We start from the raw sequence: 16,203 nt of genomic DNA, 5'->3' as shown, positions 1-16,203 counted from the left end.
AATGAATCTGAAAAGCTTCTCTAAGGCAAAGGACACTGTTAATTGTACAAAATGGCAGGCTACTTATTGGGAAGGCATCATCACCAACTACACATCTGAGAGAGGGCTAATATCCAAAATTTGTAAAGAACTCAAGAAATTAAACATGATCAATCCAAATATCCCAATTAGAGCATATGGTAGAGCTAAACAGATTTTTCAACAGAGGAATCTTGAATGGTGACCTAAGTACTTAAAGAAATGTTCAATGTCTTTAGTAAATATGGAAATGGGAATCAAAACGATCCTAAGATTCTAAATTACCTCAGTCAGAATGTATAACATCAAAACCTCAAGTGACAGCATATTCCAGCACGAATGTGGAACATGGGGAACACTCCTCCATTGTGGTGGGAGTGCAAACTTGGTGAACCACTTTGAAAATCAATTTGGCAGTTTCTCAGAAAACTGGTAATAGTTATACCTTAAGACACATCTACACCACTCCTGGGCGTATACCCAATAGATGTTGTACTCTACCATTGGGACATTGCTAACTATGTCTATAGCAGCTTTATTCATAAATAGCCAAAAATTGAAAAAAAACTAAATTTCTCTCAACTGAAGAATGTATAAAGAAAATGTCATACATCTCCACAATGGCATGCTATCCAGCTTTAAAAAAAAAGACATCATGAATTTTGCAGGCAAATGGACAGAACTTGAAAATATCATCCTAGATGAAGTAATCAAGAGCCAGAAAGTCCCAAATGATATATCCTCACTTATAAGTGGACATTGGCCTTAAATTGCAAGATAACCATGCTTTAATCCACAAATCCAAAGCAACTGGATAATAAGGAGGTCCCAAGGGAGAATGAAAGAATCTGACTCAGAATATGAAGTAGATAAAGAGCTGGAACTGGGTAGGAGAGGACCTGAAAAGGACAACAGGGATGGCAGTCAGGGGGAGAAGAGGTAGGAGATCAGCCTGGGAGTTAAAACAGAAATCAGCAGGGGAGTCATCTGTAGTGAGTAGCTCTAGGACTGGGATCCAAGAAGATATAAGTCTATGGGGATGACCCTATCTTAGATTTCTACCAATGGGGGAGATAGAGGCTAAAATTGCTATCTCTTGTAGTCAGGCAGAAATTCCAGAGGAGGGAAAGTGACATCAATCAATCCACAAAACCTCCAACCCAAAAGTTGTCTTGCTTACAAGATATACAGGAATAAAGAGGGAGAAGAGATTATGGAATGGACAACCAGTGACCCAAACTTGAGACCCATTCATGTGAGAGAGCCAACCCATGACACTATTATTGATACTCTGCTATGCTTGCTGACAAGAACATAGCATATTTGTCACCTGAGAGGGTTCATCCAGCAGTAGATGAAGGAGAAAGCCAGATGCAGAAACCTACAGCTAAACATCAAGTGGAATCTGAGGTGTCTTGAAGTAAAGTAGGTAATAGAAGTGAGCAAGTAGGAGGGGTCAACCACACAAGAAGCCCCACAGATCAACTAACCAGACACCACTGAGGCTCTCAGAGTCTGCACCACCAATCAAGAAGCATTCAGGAGCTGGGCCTAGACCAGGACCTACATATCTGTAGCAAATGTGTAGCTTGCTGTTCATGTGGCTCCCCCTAACAAGTGGGAAAGAGGCTGTCATGATCTCTTCCTTGCTATTGGATCCCCTTTCCTGATACCTGGACTGCCTGGATGAGCCTCAGTAGGAAAGGATTGGCCTAGACCTGCTGGGACTAGATGACCCAGGATGGGTGATACTCAAGGGAGTTGCCATTCTCTTCAGAGAAGGTGAGGGCAATTGAGGGAAGGATTTTTAATGGTGGGTTGGGAAGAGAGGAAGAAGGGGCTGTGATAAGGATGTAAAGTATGTTTAAAAAATTAAAAAGAAAATAAAATTGCAACTGTTGTTTTTCAAGTAGGAACTTACAAGCTTCTTTAATAGAATAGGTGGTACTCGAAGGCCCATGGGTGGTTGCAGAATGGAAATAGATAGTGAAAGAAAGAAAGAGAGAGAGAGAGAGAGAGAGAGAGAGAGAGAGAGAGAGAGAGAAAGGAAGGAAGGAAGGAAGGAAGAAAGAAAGAAAGAAAGAAAGAAAGAAAGAAAAAGAGAGGGGAAGGGATGGAGGGAAGAAGGGAGGGAGGGAGAGAAGGAAAAAAGAAAGAAACAAAGGAAAAAAGAAAGAAACAAAGGAAGAAAGAAAGAAAAGGAAGGATGGAAGGAAGGAAAAGAAACAAAACAAAAACAAAACATCCCCCCAACAACAACAACAACAAGTACAACCATGGCCACAGACAAAAACTTCCCAAAGCAGTTTCATAGCTAGTGGAGGTTATAATCAGGGAAGGCTAACAAGGGAGGTAGAGCTGAAGGGACTCATGCTGGCCTGACTCATGCTGGCTAGAAAAGCCAATATCTATTGAGACCAACTCCCCAGAGCAGTGGAGGGTTTAGGGTCTGCTGAGGCATCTCCTACACATAGAAGGCTGAAGTGCCTCTTATCTGTGAGCTGAAAGACAGAGGCCTGAAGCATATTCAAGCACAACACAGTCAGAGCCGAATACAGACTTAGAGATATACAGACGAAATCCAAAGCAGCCACATTTCTGACCAAATTAAAACATATTATAAACCATGCTTTTATGCTAAAAGGGAATGAGAATATACATGAAAATTCATAGATAAAATATACATAATTTAAAAATGATAAATTTAAAGAAAAACAGTATAAAAATGAGAGGCATAATGAGACATAGATTTGGTGATTTATTGGATACTCTTTTAAACGGTTCAAAATTAGACGTTTAAATTTGTTGTAACATAGAATATCATTTTTTTCAATCTATGATGTAGAAAATTTTGCAGGGCAAAGAAGTCTGGACTGGTAGCTGTTATCTTTGTGAATCTGTCTGCCATTACATGTTATTTTCTCTTTTTCCCTTGCAAGTTTTAATATTTTTTAAAATATATTTATATTTATATTTTTGCGGTTATTGTTCATGTGTCAAAGGGAATTTATTTTATGAGCCAGTATACTTGTGCTTTTATACCTTGATAGGCATTTCTTTCTTTAGGTTAGGAAACTTTTTTTATACTTTTATTGAAAATATTTTTTGGTCTTTGGATTGCAATTTTTTTCTCTATTTTCATTATTCTTAGGTTTGGTCCTTTTCTAGTGTCCCAAATTTCCTGGAGGTTTGTATGAGGAGGTTTTTAGAGTTAACATTTTTTGATTGATGTATTCATTTCTTATCTCTTCAATGCCTGTGATTCTACCTACCATCTTTGTGTTGCATTGGTGATTCTTGTGTTTGTGGTTCCTGTTTACCAATCTAGATTTTTCATTTCGAGAATTACTTGAATTTGTGTTTTCTTTGTTGCTTCTATTTCCATTGTTAGATCTTCAATAGTTTTGTTTGCTTTTTAAGATTTTGTTTTTCGTTGGTTTTTTAAGGGTAGTAAAACCATTTGTGTTTTCCTAGATTTTCCTCTTTAAGAAGCTCTAGTATCTTCATACACATGGTTTTAGAAGAATTTTCTTGTGCTTTAGCCATGTTGCAATACTTACTGTCTACTATCATAGGATAGCTGGGCTCTAGTGGGAACATATTGCTCTGGCTATTGTTGGTTGTGTTTTTAAGCTAATGTCTAGGCATTTGGGAGTGGGATGATTCTAGGTCTAGGTGCTGGATTTGCCTTTGTTGTTTGTGCCCTTTGTGGGTTTTGTTGTTGTTGTTTTTGTTTTCTTGTTTGTTTCTGCTTCTTCTCTGGATTTTCAGAGATTTTTAATAACTGTGGGTGGCTTGGTAAGAAATTTTCTTTGGAATTGACAGTTATGGCCACAGGGAATTCTTTGGATTCAGGGGTTGGGGAGAAAACAGTGACAAGAGAGCTTCCCACAAAGTCTGCTATAGCACTAGGAGTCGAACTCAAGGGTTGGATCTAGAGGAAAAAGAATAGAGGGAATTAATTACAAAAAGCTTACCTGCATTTTTCCTTTGGCTACGAGGAGTGCCTGCTCTAAAGCAACAAGTGGGTAAATGAGGAGGGTAGGGAGAATGGGATGGGAGTAAGAAAGACTGCAATGGTTGGTCTTATGCAAAGAACAGGATGAAAGAAAGAAACTGGGTTTGGAGGAGAGAATAAAGTGATAAAAGTTTACAGTTAGCTTACCTGTTCCCCTGGTGTTTTCATAGGAAATGCTTGCTGGTGTTACTGGGATGAACTGGGGCAGAGAAGTTTCTTTGCTACAGAGATGAGACTGAGGAAGCAGAAGAAGGAGGAAAGGAAAATCTGTCAGCAGGTTATCTGTTTGCTAGGCAGGTGTAGATATTGATAGATTTTACAAAAGAAAGTCTTGGGGTAGCCTAGGTACTGTTACTGTCAGAATAAAAACAGTATAATGTACCACAGTTGATATTACTCAGAGAGTTAACAGCCTATTGTAAGGTTCTCTTATTGGAAAGCCCACACATGCATGCAAAAGCACACACACACACACACACACACACACACACACAGAGAGAGAGAGAGAGAGAGAGAGAGAGACAGAGAGAGACAGAGACAGAGAGACAGAGAGAGAGACAGAGAGACAGAGAGAGAGAGAGAGAGAGAGAGAGAGAGAGAGAGAGGGAGAGAGAGGGAGAGTGTCATCACGTAAGCTGCCTGAGAAGTGAGTATTTTTTGGCTTGAAAACATTCATGCTCTATCTATATCCAAGACTCTAGTTCCAAAAGTCAGTGTTTACAAAGTTATATTGGTCAATAGAAAAGCACAGGATCCAGCTCTCGGTGTCACAGGACCTTTAGCAACACAACAAGCAACACCAAAATCTTCCTCAGAAGAAACTCACCTTTGGTGAAAAAATCAATAAAAAAGTTATTTTTAAGAATTTATCGAGTTAATACAGAAGTAGATAACTAAATTAAAAAAGAGAGATAGTGAGATTTTGCACCTGAACTATGCAAAGTGTTTTCTCATACTGTATTAGAAACTTCTACCCTCACCCTAATACAGAATTGAAACCCCATAAATAAAAGTGCCAATTAGTCTTGATATTGAGAATTATAAAAGCGAATTAAGGAGAGAAAGGCTCTAAAGCCGACTCACTCCATGTCAAGGTAATAGGGAGAGAAGAATGGATTTGACAACAGAGCTATGGGTGCTGATCCACAGTGTGAATAAACCAGAGAATGGCTTGACACCAAGAATCCATACTTTAAAAGAAAATTGTCTATTATATTACAACATAGCAGAATATTGATGAACAAACTGTGACAAATGGATCTTTGTTAAAATTTTTATTGTGAATTATATTTTGTCAAAAAAATCACATTCAAAAATAGAGAAATTTATATAAAATTAAGAGAAAACACTTGAGTTAGGGTATGAAAATTAAGTGGTAAAGAGTCCCTCAAACCTTTTGTATTAATCATTCAAAACAGTGTCAGAAGTAGACTATTAAAGGGCCAAATGTTTTGTCATTTAGAAAAGGGGAAATTGTAGCAAGGTAGAATGCACTCTGAGTTTTATTAATTTCGCCACGACAAAATATGATAATTTATGGTAAAGGAAGAGATTCTGTTTACTAAAACACAAAAGGTAACCAGCTGTCAGCAAAAATTTTGTTCATTGTTTTCTTAAAAGGGCTAGAAATAGCAGTAAAGGCAAAAAGATCAGAGTCTTACTGTTTAAATTGTAGTTCTGAAGAACGTCAAGTGAAAGATTACCTGGTGCCCTCAAACATCACCAGAAAAAGAATGTAAATGTCAGGCAGAATTCTGAAAGAAAATATTGACCATATCATCAGAAGTCAAGTCTGTGCACCTGGGGCCGTGTTAAGGACCTATCCACCAAGAAAGAAATTACTTTTCTAATGACTCTATGCTTATGGCCAGACTTAATTGATCATAATATACTCGTTCATTTGATCGAGAAGGGACTGCATTTAATCTTTCCTTGGGATTTAAGTCACTTTCTATTTGCATAAGATATCATAACATTTGTGTAGGCATAATGTTTTTGTACACTGTGTAAAGTTTACCTTTATGTTATTCCAATGCTGATTTCTTCTCCCCCAGATCTCAACATGGCATTGTAATGCTTATACCAAGAATCTCCTGTCTCAGGTTTGTATAAATAATTCTTACCATTTATTATTTGCCTTGTCAATAAGTGCTAATCACCCAATGGCGTGGCAGATGGGACATCCAACAACCAGAGTAAAGACAGGGAGATTTGGATCAACAGCAGGATGGAGAAACTAGAGCCATGAAGGGGTCCAAAGATCAGGATGAACAATAATAAACAAGTATAATGGAATGGGACTAGGAAGTAGTCAGGTTAGCAGAGAAAGTAAAGAGAGATCATTTAATTGCTCAGCTATTGAGTTTCAGTTTTAAATATATTTTGTTTCTCTGTGTGGTCATAGGGAACTGACATAGGTAAAGAAATATACCTAATAGATTAACTATTTACACTTATAATAAAGATAACTCATTTATACATTTGGATTCCCAATAAAGGCAAATATGTGCTTATAGTCTACAAGAGATCAGAATTACTAATCATATGGGTCTCTTTTCAATCTAATCTCTAGATTTTTCTCATCAATATAGTAATATAACTAATAGCTTCAAATAGTTAGGATCTCTATTCTTGGTGTCAGAGTATTATACACAATGCTTACACAGTTGCAATATAATTTTCTGGCTTATAGAATACTCATACATCACATAACTACTAGATTTTTCTATGGCATCTCAAATCAAAACCACACTGTATATCCTGCTATTAAAAAATAAAAAGGAGAAAATGTAAGAACAATATTCAAGAATGTAGTTGTAGGGGAAGATTTTCGAATATTCATGAGAAATGTCCAGGAAAAAAGGCAAGAGTATTGTGACTTAAGTTTCTTCAGCTGGATTGTTCAACCACCAGAATTGTTCTTGAGCCATTTATCAATAATACATTTATATTCATATTTATCAAAAAATTAATGTATGAACATTACTCTATATGTAGGTAAGCTTAGGATGAAATATAAAAAAAATGATTTCTAATGGTCATGCTGTAAAAGGATAATTAAAAACAAACCAAAGTTCTTAGATTTTAGATGAGAAATCTAGCAATGATTTAATTGAATGTACAATACTATTGCCAATTTGAATATCTTGAAAAATTAATTGAATGCAAATTGTTTTATATATACCGTGGTACAAAAAGGGATACTATCAGGCTTCATGCTATGTATAGTGGTTTTTAAATTGTAACCATGCCATATTTGTTTCAGAAGTAACCTGAAGACACAACAGAATAAAAGTTCTCTACTTTCAAAATTGAAAATGATTGCAGTTTTTAAAACATTTTTATTGGATTTTTAAATTTACATTTCAGAGACCTCACCGCCTGGTCAGGTGGGCACTCCTGAGGCTGCAGAGCGGAAGAGACCACCAACACTGCCCACCCCTGCCCACATCCCTGGCCCAAGAGGAAACTGTATAAAGCCTCTGGGCTCCCGTGGGGGAGGGCCCAGGAGCGGCAGGACCCCTGCCTGAGACACCTCCGGAACCTGAAGGAAACAGACCAGATAAACAGTTCTCTGCACCCAAATCCCGTGGGAGGGAGAGCTAAACCTTCAGAGAGGCAGACAAGCCTGGGAAACCAGAAGAGACTGCTCTCTGTACATACATCTCGGACACCAGAGGAAAACACCAAAGGCCATCTGGAACCCTGGTGCACTGAAGCTCCCGGAAGGGGCGGCACAGGTCTTCCTGGTTGCTGCCGCCGCAGAGAGCCCATGGACAGCACCCTGCGAGCAAACTTGAGCCTCGGGACCACAGGTAAGACCAACTTGTCTGTTGCAAGAAGGCTGCCTGGTGAAATCGGGACACACAGAGGCAGAATTCCTCTAGGACCGGGCACGTCCTGTGTTTACCGGAAGTCCCACACCCGCGGATCCCGGCCCACAGCAGCTCTCTGCTCCCAGACCCCGTAGGAAAGAGACCTCACCGCCTGGTCAGGTGGGCACTCCTGAGGCTGCATAAGCTCCCGGAAGGGGCGGCACAGGTCTTCCTGGTTGCTGCCGCCGCAAAGAGCCCGTGGGCAGCACCCCACGAGCGACTTGAGCCTCGGGACCACAGGTAAGACCAACTTTTCTGCTGCAAGAAAGCTGCCTGGTGAACTCAAGACAAAGGCCCACAGGAACAGCTGAAGACCTGTAGAGAGGAAAAACTACACGCCCGAAAGCAGAACACTCTGTCCCCATAACTGACTGAAAGAGAGGAAAACAGGTCTACAGCACTCCTGACACACATGCTTATAGGACAGTCTAGCCACTGTCAGAAATAGCAGAACAAAGTAACACTAGAGATAATCTGATGGTGAGAGGCAAGCACAGGAACACAAGCAACAGAAACCAAGACTACATGGCATCATCGGAGCCCAATTCTCCCACCAAAAGAAACATGGAATATCCAAACACACCAGAAAAGCAAGATCTAGTTTCAAAATCATATTTGATCATGATGCTGGAGGACTTCAAGAAAGACGTGAAGAACTCCCTTAGGGAAACACAGGAAAACATTAATAAACAAGTAGAAGCTTACAGAGAGGAATCGCAAAAATCCCTGAAAGAATCACAAAAATCCCTGAAAGAATTCCAGGAAAACACAATCAAAGAGTTGAAGGAATTAAAAATGGAAATAGAAGCAATCAAGAAAGAACACATGCAAACAACCCTGGATATAGAAAACCAAAGAAGAGACAAGGAGCTGTAGATACAAGCTTCACCAACAGAATACAAGAGATGGAAGAGAGAATCTCAGGAGCAGAAGATTCCATAGAAATCATTGACTCAACTGTCAAAGATAATGTAAAGCAGAAAAAGCTACTGGTCCAAAACATACAGGAAATCCAGGACTCAATGAGAAGATCAAACCTAAGGATAATAGGTATAGAAGAGAGTGAAGACTCCCAGCTCAAAGGACCAGTAAATATCTTCAACAAAATCATAGAAGAAAACTTCCCTAACCTAAAAAAAGAGATACCCATAGACATACAAGAAGCATACAGAACTCCAAATAGATTGGACCAGAAAAGAAACACCTCCCGTCACATAATTGTCAAAACACCAAATGCACAAAATAAAGAAAGAATATTAAAAGCAGTAAGGGGAAAAGGTCAAGTAACATATAAAGGCAGACCTATCAGAATCACACCAGACTTCTCGCCAGAAACTATGAAGGCCAGAAGATCCTGGACTGATGTCATACAGATACGTAAGAGAACACAAATGCCAGGCCAGGTTACTGTATCCTGCAGAAATCTCAATTAACATAGATGGAGAAACCAAGATATTCCATGACAAAACCAAATTTATACAATATCTTTCTACAAATCCAGCACTACAAAGGATAATAAATGGTAAAGCCCAACATAAGGAGGCAAGCTATACCCTTAGAAGAAGCAAGAAACTAATCGTCTTGGCAACAAAACAAAGAGAGTGAAAGCACACAAACATAACCTCACATCCAAATATGAATATAACGGGAAGCAATAATCACTATTCCTTAATATCTCTCAACATCAATGGCCTCAACTCCCCAATAAAAAGAAATAGATTAACAAACTGGATACGCAACGAGGACCCTGCATTCTGCTGCCTACAGGAAACACACCTCAGAGACAAAGACAGACACTACCTCAGAGTGAAAGGCTGGAAAACAACTTTCCAAGCAAATGGTCAGAAGAAGCAAGCTGGAGTAGCCATTCTAATATCAAATAAAATCAATTTTCAACTAAAAGTCATCAAAAAAGATAAGGAAGGACACTTCATATTCATCAAAGGAAAAATCCACCAAGATGAACTCTCAATCCTAAATAACTATGCCCCAAATACAAGGGCACCTACATATGTAAAAGAAACCTTACTAAAGCTCAAAACACACATTGCATCTCACACAATAATAGTGGGAGATTTCAACACCCCACTCTCATCAATGGACAGATCATGGAAACAGAAATTAAACAGTGATGTCGACAGACTAAGAGAAGTCATGAGCCAAATGGACTTAACGGATATTTATAGAACATTCTATCCTAAAGCAAAAGGATATACCTTCTTCTCAGCTCCTCATGGTACTTTCTCCAAAATTAACCATATAATTGGTCAAAAAATGGGCCTCAACAGGTACAGAAAGATAGAAATAATCCCATGCGTGCTATCGGACCACCACGGCCTAAAACTGGTCTTCAATAACAATAAGGGAAGAATGCCCAAATATACGTGGAAATTGAACAATGCTCTACTCAATGATAACCTGGTCAAGGAAGAAATAAAGAAAGAAATTAAAAACATTTTAGAATTTAATGAAAATGAAGGTACAACATATCCAAACTTATGGGACACAATGAAAGCTGTGCTAAGAGGAAAACTCATAGCGCTGAGTGCCTGCAGAAAGAAACTGGAAAGAGCATATGTCAGCAGCTTGACAGCACACCTAAAAGCTCTAGAACAAAAAGAAGCAAATACACCCAGGAGGAGTAGAAGGCAGGAAATAATCAAACTCAGAGCTGAAATCAACCAAGTAGAAACAAAAAGGACCATAGAAAGAATCAACAGAACCAAAAGTTGGTTTTTTGAGAATATCAACAAGATAGATAAACCCTTAGCCAGACTAACGAGAGGACACAGAGAGTGCGTCCAAATTAACAAAATCAGAAATGAAAAGGGAGACATAACTACAGATTCAGAGGAAATTCAAAAAATCATCAGATCTTACTATAAAAACCTATATTCAACAAAACTTGAAAATCTTCAGGAAATGGACAATTTCCTAGACAGATACCAGGTATCGAAGTTAAATCAGGAACAGATAAACCAGTTAAACAACCCCATAACTCCTAAGGAAATAGAAGCAGTCATTAAAGGTCTCCCAACCAAAAAGAGCCCAGGTCCAGACGGGTTTAGTGCAGAATTCTATCAAACCTTCATAGAAGACCTCATACCAATATTATCCAAACTATTCCACAAAATTGAAACGGATGGAGCCCCACCGAATTCCTTCTACGAAGCCACAATTACTCTTATACCTAAACCACACAAAGACACAACAAAGAAAGAGAACTTCAGACCAATTTCCCTTATGAATATCGACGCAAAAATACTCAATAAAATTCTGGCAAACCGAATTCAAGAGCACATCAAAACAATCATCCACCATGATCAAGTAGGCTTCATCCCAGGCATGCAGGGATGGTTTAATATACGGAAAACCATCAATGTGATCCATTATATAAACAAACTGAAAGAACAGAACCACGTGATCATTTCATTAGATGCTGAGAAAGCATTTGACAAAATTCAACACCCCTTCATGATACAAGTCCTGGAAAGAATAGGAATTCAAGGCCCATACTTAAACATAGTAAAAGCCATATACAGCAAACCAGTTGCTAACATTAAACTAAATGGAGAGAAACTTGAAGCAATCCCACTAAAATCAGGGACTAGACAAGGCTGCCCACTCTCTCCCTACTTATTCAATATAGTTCTTGAAGTTCTAGCCAGAGCAATCAGACAACAAAAGGAGATCAAGGGAATACAGATCGGAAAAGAAGAGGTCAAAATATCACTATTTGCAGATGACATGATAGTATATTTAAGTGATCCCAAAAGTTCCACCAGAGAACTACTAAAGCTGATGAACTACTTCAGCAAAGTGGCTGGGTATAAAATTAACTCAAATAAATCAGTTGCCTTCCTCTATACAAAAGAGAAACAAGCCGAGAAAGAAATTAAGGAAACGACCCCCTTCATAATAGACCCAAATAATATAAAGTACGTCGGTGTGACTTTAACCAAGCAAGTAAAAGATCTGTACAATAAGAACTTCAAGACACTGAGGAAAGAAATTGAAGAAGACCTCAGAAAATGGAAAGATCTCCCATGCTCATGGATTGGCAGGATTAATATAGTAAAAATGGCCATTTTACCAAAAGCAATCTACAGATTCAATGCAATCCCCATCAAAATACCAATCCAATTCTTCAAAGAGTTAGACAGAACAATTTGCAAATTCATCTGGAATAACAAAAAACCCAGGATAGCTAAAGCTATCCTCAACAATAAAAGGACTTCAGGGGGAATCACTATCCCTGAACTCAAGCAGTATTACAGAGCAATAGTGATAAATACTGCATGGTATTGGTACAGAGACAGATAGATAGACCAATGGAATAGAATTGAAGACCCAGAAATGAACCCACACACCTATGGTCACTTGATTTTTGACAAAGGAGCCAAAACCATCCAATGGAAAAAAGATTTTCAGCAAATGGTGCTGGTTCAACTGGAGGTCAACATGTAGAAGAATGCAGATCGATCCATGCTTATCACCCTGTACAAAGCTTAAGTCCAAGTGGATCAAGGACCTCCACATCAAACCAGACACACTCAAACTAATAGAAGAAAACCTAGGGAAGCATCTGGAACACATGGGCACTGGAAAAAATTTCCTGAACTAAACACCAATGGCTTATGCTCTAAGATCAAGAATGGACAAATGGGATCTCATAAAACTGCAAAGCTTCTGTAAGGCAAAGGACACTGTGGTTAGGACAAAACGGCAACCAACAGATTGGGAAAAGATCTTTACCAATCCTACAACAGATAGAGGCCTTATATCCAAAATATACAAAGAACTCAAGAAGTTAGACCGCATGGAAACAAGTAACCCTATTAAAAAATGGGTTTCAGAGCTAAACAAAGAATTCACAGCTGAGGAATGCCGAATGGCTGAGAAACACCTAAAGAAATGTTCAACATCTTTAGTCATAAGGGAAATGCAAATCAAAACAACCCTGAGATTTCACCTCACACCAGTGAGAATGTCTAAGATCAAAAACTCAGGTGACAGCAGATGCTGGCGAGGATGTGGAGAAAGAGGAACACTCGTCCATTGTTGGTGGGATTGCAGACTGGTAAAACCATTCTGGAAATCAGTCTGGACGTTCCTCAGAAAATTGGACATTGAACTGCCTGAGGATCCAGCTATACCTCTCTTGGGCATATACCCAAAAGATGCCTCAACATATAAAAGAGACACGTGCTCCACTATGTTCATCGCAGCCTTATTTATAATAGCCAGAAGCTGGAAAGAACCCAGATGCCCTTCAACAGAGGAATGGATACAGAAAATGTGGTACATCTACACAATGGAATATTACTCAGCTATCAAAAACAACGAGTTTATGAAATTCGTAGGCAAATGGTTGGAACTGGAAAATATCATCCTGAGTGAGCTAACCCAATCACAGAAAGACATACATGGTATGCACTCATTGATAAGTGGCTATTAGCCCAAATGCTTGAATTACCCTAGATCCCTAGAACAAACGACACTCAAGACGGATGATCAAAATGTGAATGCTTCACTCCTTCTTTAAATGAGGAAAAAGAATACCCTTGGCAGGGAAGGGAGAGGCAAAGATTAAAACAGAGACCTAAGGATCACCCATTCAGAGCCTGCCCCACATGTGGCCCACACATATACAGCCACCCAATTAGACAAGATGGATGAAGCAAAGAAGTGCAGACCGACAGGAGCCGGATGTAGATCTCTCCTGAGAGACACAGCCAGAATACAGCAAATACAGAGGCGAATGCCAGCAGCAAACCACTGAACTGAGAATAGGTCCCCTATTGAAGGAATCAGAGAAAGAACTGGAAGAGCTTGAAGGGGCTCGAGACCCCAAAAGTACAACAATGCCAAGCAACCAGAGCTTCCAGGGACTAAGCCACTGCCTAAAGACTATACATGGACTGACCCTGGACTCTGACCCCATAGGTAGCAATGAATATCCTAGTAAGAGCACCAGTGGAAGGGGAAGCCCTGGGTCCTGCTAAGACTGAACCCCCAGTGAACTAGTCTATGGGGGGAGGGTGGCAATGCGGGGAGGGTTGGGAGGGGAACACCCATAAGGAAGGGGAGGGGGGAGGGGGATGTTTGCCCGGAAACCGGGAAAGGGAATAACACTTGAAATGTATATAAGAAATACTCGTTAATAAAAAAAAAAAAAAAAAAAAAGATCTTCTGGGGGAATCACCGTCCCTGACCTTGAGCTCTATTATGGAGCAATGGTGACAAAAACTGCAAGGTGTTGGTACAGAAACAGGCAGGTAGATCAATGGAATAGGTTTGAAGATCCTGAAATGAACCCACACAACTATGGTCACTTGATTTTTGCAAAAGTAGCTAAAACAATCCAGTGGGAAAAGAGCAACACTTTCAACAAATTGTGCTGGTTCTACTGGCAGTCTGCATGAAGAAGACTGCAGATCGATTCATTCTTATCTCCTTGTACAAGCTCAAGACTAAGTGGATCAAGGACTTCCACATAAAAGAAGAGCTTCAAAGACATAGGCACAGGGGAGAGTTTCCTGAAAAGAACACCAATGGCTTATTCTTTAAGATCAAAAATCAACAAATGGGACTTCCTAAAACTGCAAAGCTTCTCTAAGATAAAGGACACTGTCAATAGGACAAAATGGCAATCAACAGATTGGGAAAATATATTTATCAATCTTACATCTGATAGAGGGGTTATATTGAATATATACAAAAAATTCAAGAAGTTAGGCTCCAGAAAACCAAATAACCTTATTAAAAATGGAGTACATAGCAAAACAGAATTCTCAGCTGAAGAATATTGAATGACTGACAAGATGTAAGGAAATGTTCAACATCCTTAGTCATCAGGGAAATGCAAATCAAAACAACCCTGAGATTCCACTTCAGACCAGTCAGAATGGCTAAGATCAAAAACTCAGGATGACAACATATGCTGGTGAGGATGTGGAAAAATAGGAACACTCCTCCTTTCCACTTCTATCAGGATGCACCCACTGCCATCCACCTACTCCAAACTCAATGCCCTGGCATTCCACCTAAAACTGCTGGACAAAACTATCCTCTCCTACAAATGTGGCTGGAGTCATGGATCCCTCAATGTGTATTTACTGGTTGATGGTTTAGTCCCTGGGAGCTATGGTAGGTTCTAGTTGATTGATATTGTTGTTATTCCTATGGTTTGCATTTCTCTGATGACTAAGAGTATTGAACATTTCTTTAGATGCTTCTCAGCCATTCCATATCCCTCAATTGAGAGTTCTTTGTTTAGCTCGGTACCCATTTTTTAATAGGGTAATTTGGTTCTCTGGAAGCTAACTTATTGAGTTCTTTGTATATATTGGGTATTAGCCCTCTATAGGATATAGGATTGGTAAAGATCTTTTCCCAATCTGTTGGATGCCCTTTTGTACTGTTGACAGTGTCCTTTGTCTTACAGAAGCTATGTAATTTTTATGAATTCCCATTTGTCAATTCTTGATCTAAGAACATAAGTCATTGGTGTTCTGTTTAGGAAATTGTTCCCTATGCACATGTGTTCGGGCTCTTTCCTACTTTCTCTTCTATTAGTTTCAGTGTAACTGGTTTTATAAGGAGGTCCACTTGGACTTGAGCTTTGTACAAGGAAATAAGAAAGGATCAATTTGCATTCTTTTACATGCTTACTGCCAGTTGAACCAGCACCATATTCAAAAATGCTATCATTATTCCATTCGATAATTTTAGCTCCTTTGTAAAAAAATCAAGTGATCATAGGTATGGATTTTCATTTCTGGGTCTTCAATTCTATTCCACTGATCTAGTGTCTGCTTCTGTATCAATACCATGCAGGGTTTTTTTTTTTATTACTATTGCTCTGTAATACTGCTAGATGTCAGGAACTGTGAATCCCCCAGAAGTTCTTTTATTGATGAGAATAGTTTTTACTATCCTGGGTTTTTGGTTATTCCAAATGAATTTGCAAATTGCTCTTTCTAATTCTATGAATTATTGAGTTGGAATTTTGATGGGGATTTCAGTGAATTTGTAAATTGCTTTTGGCAAGATAGCCATTTATATGATATTAATCCTGCCAATCCATGATCATAGGACCTCCTTCCATTTTCTGAGATCTTATATTTCTTTTCTTCAGAGACTTGAAGTTCTTGTCATATAGATCATTCACTTGCTTGGTTAAAGTCACACTGAGGTATTTTTATTTTATGTTATTTGTGGCTATTGTGAAGGGTGGCATTTCCCTCATTTCTTTCTTCACCTGTTTATGCTTTGAATATATGAAGACTA

At 39.0% G+C, this 16,203-nt stretch overlaps 1 protein-coding gene across 1 annotated transcript in view; it reads right to left on the bottom strand.

Annotated features, from left to right (window-relative positions):
• LOC134485889 (uncharacterized) overlaps positions 1–16,203 on the bottom strand; it is a 227,338-nt gene that overhangs the window by 81,435 nt on the left and 129,700 nt on the right. Inside the window, exon 2 of the mRNA XM_087636826.1 lies at positions 4,184–4,271. Within this exon, the coding sequence (XP_087492952.1) occupies positions 4,184–4,271 (88 nt within the window). The remainder of the gene's footprint in view (positions 1–4,183; positions 4,272–16,203) is intronic.

This window comes from Rattus norvegicus, chromosome 2, assembly GCF_021556685.1.
Source record: "Rattus norvegicus strain SHRSP/BbbUtx chromosome 2, alternate assembly SHRSP_T2T, whole genome shotgun sequence".
Lineage (NCBI taxonomy): Eukaryota > Metazoa > Chordata > Mammalia > Rodentia > Muridae > Rattus > Rattus norvegicus.
The sequence above is the reverse complement of the archived record's forward strand: the minus strand, read 5'-3'. Positions and strand labels throughout refer to the sequence as shown.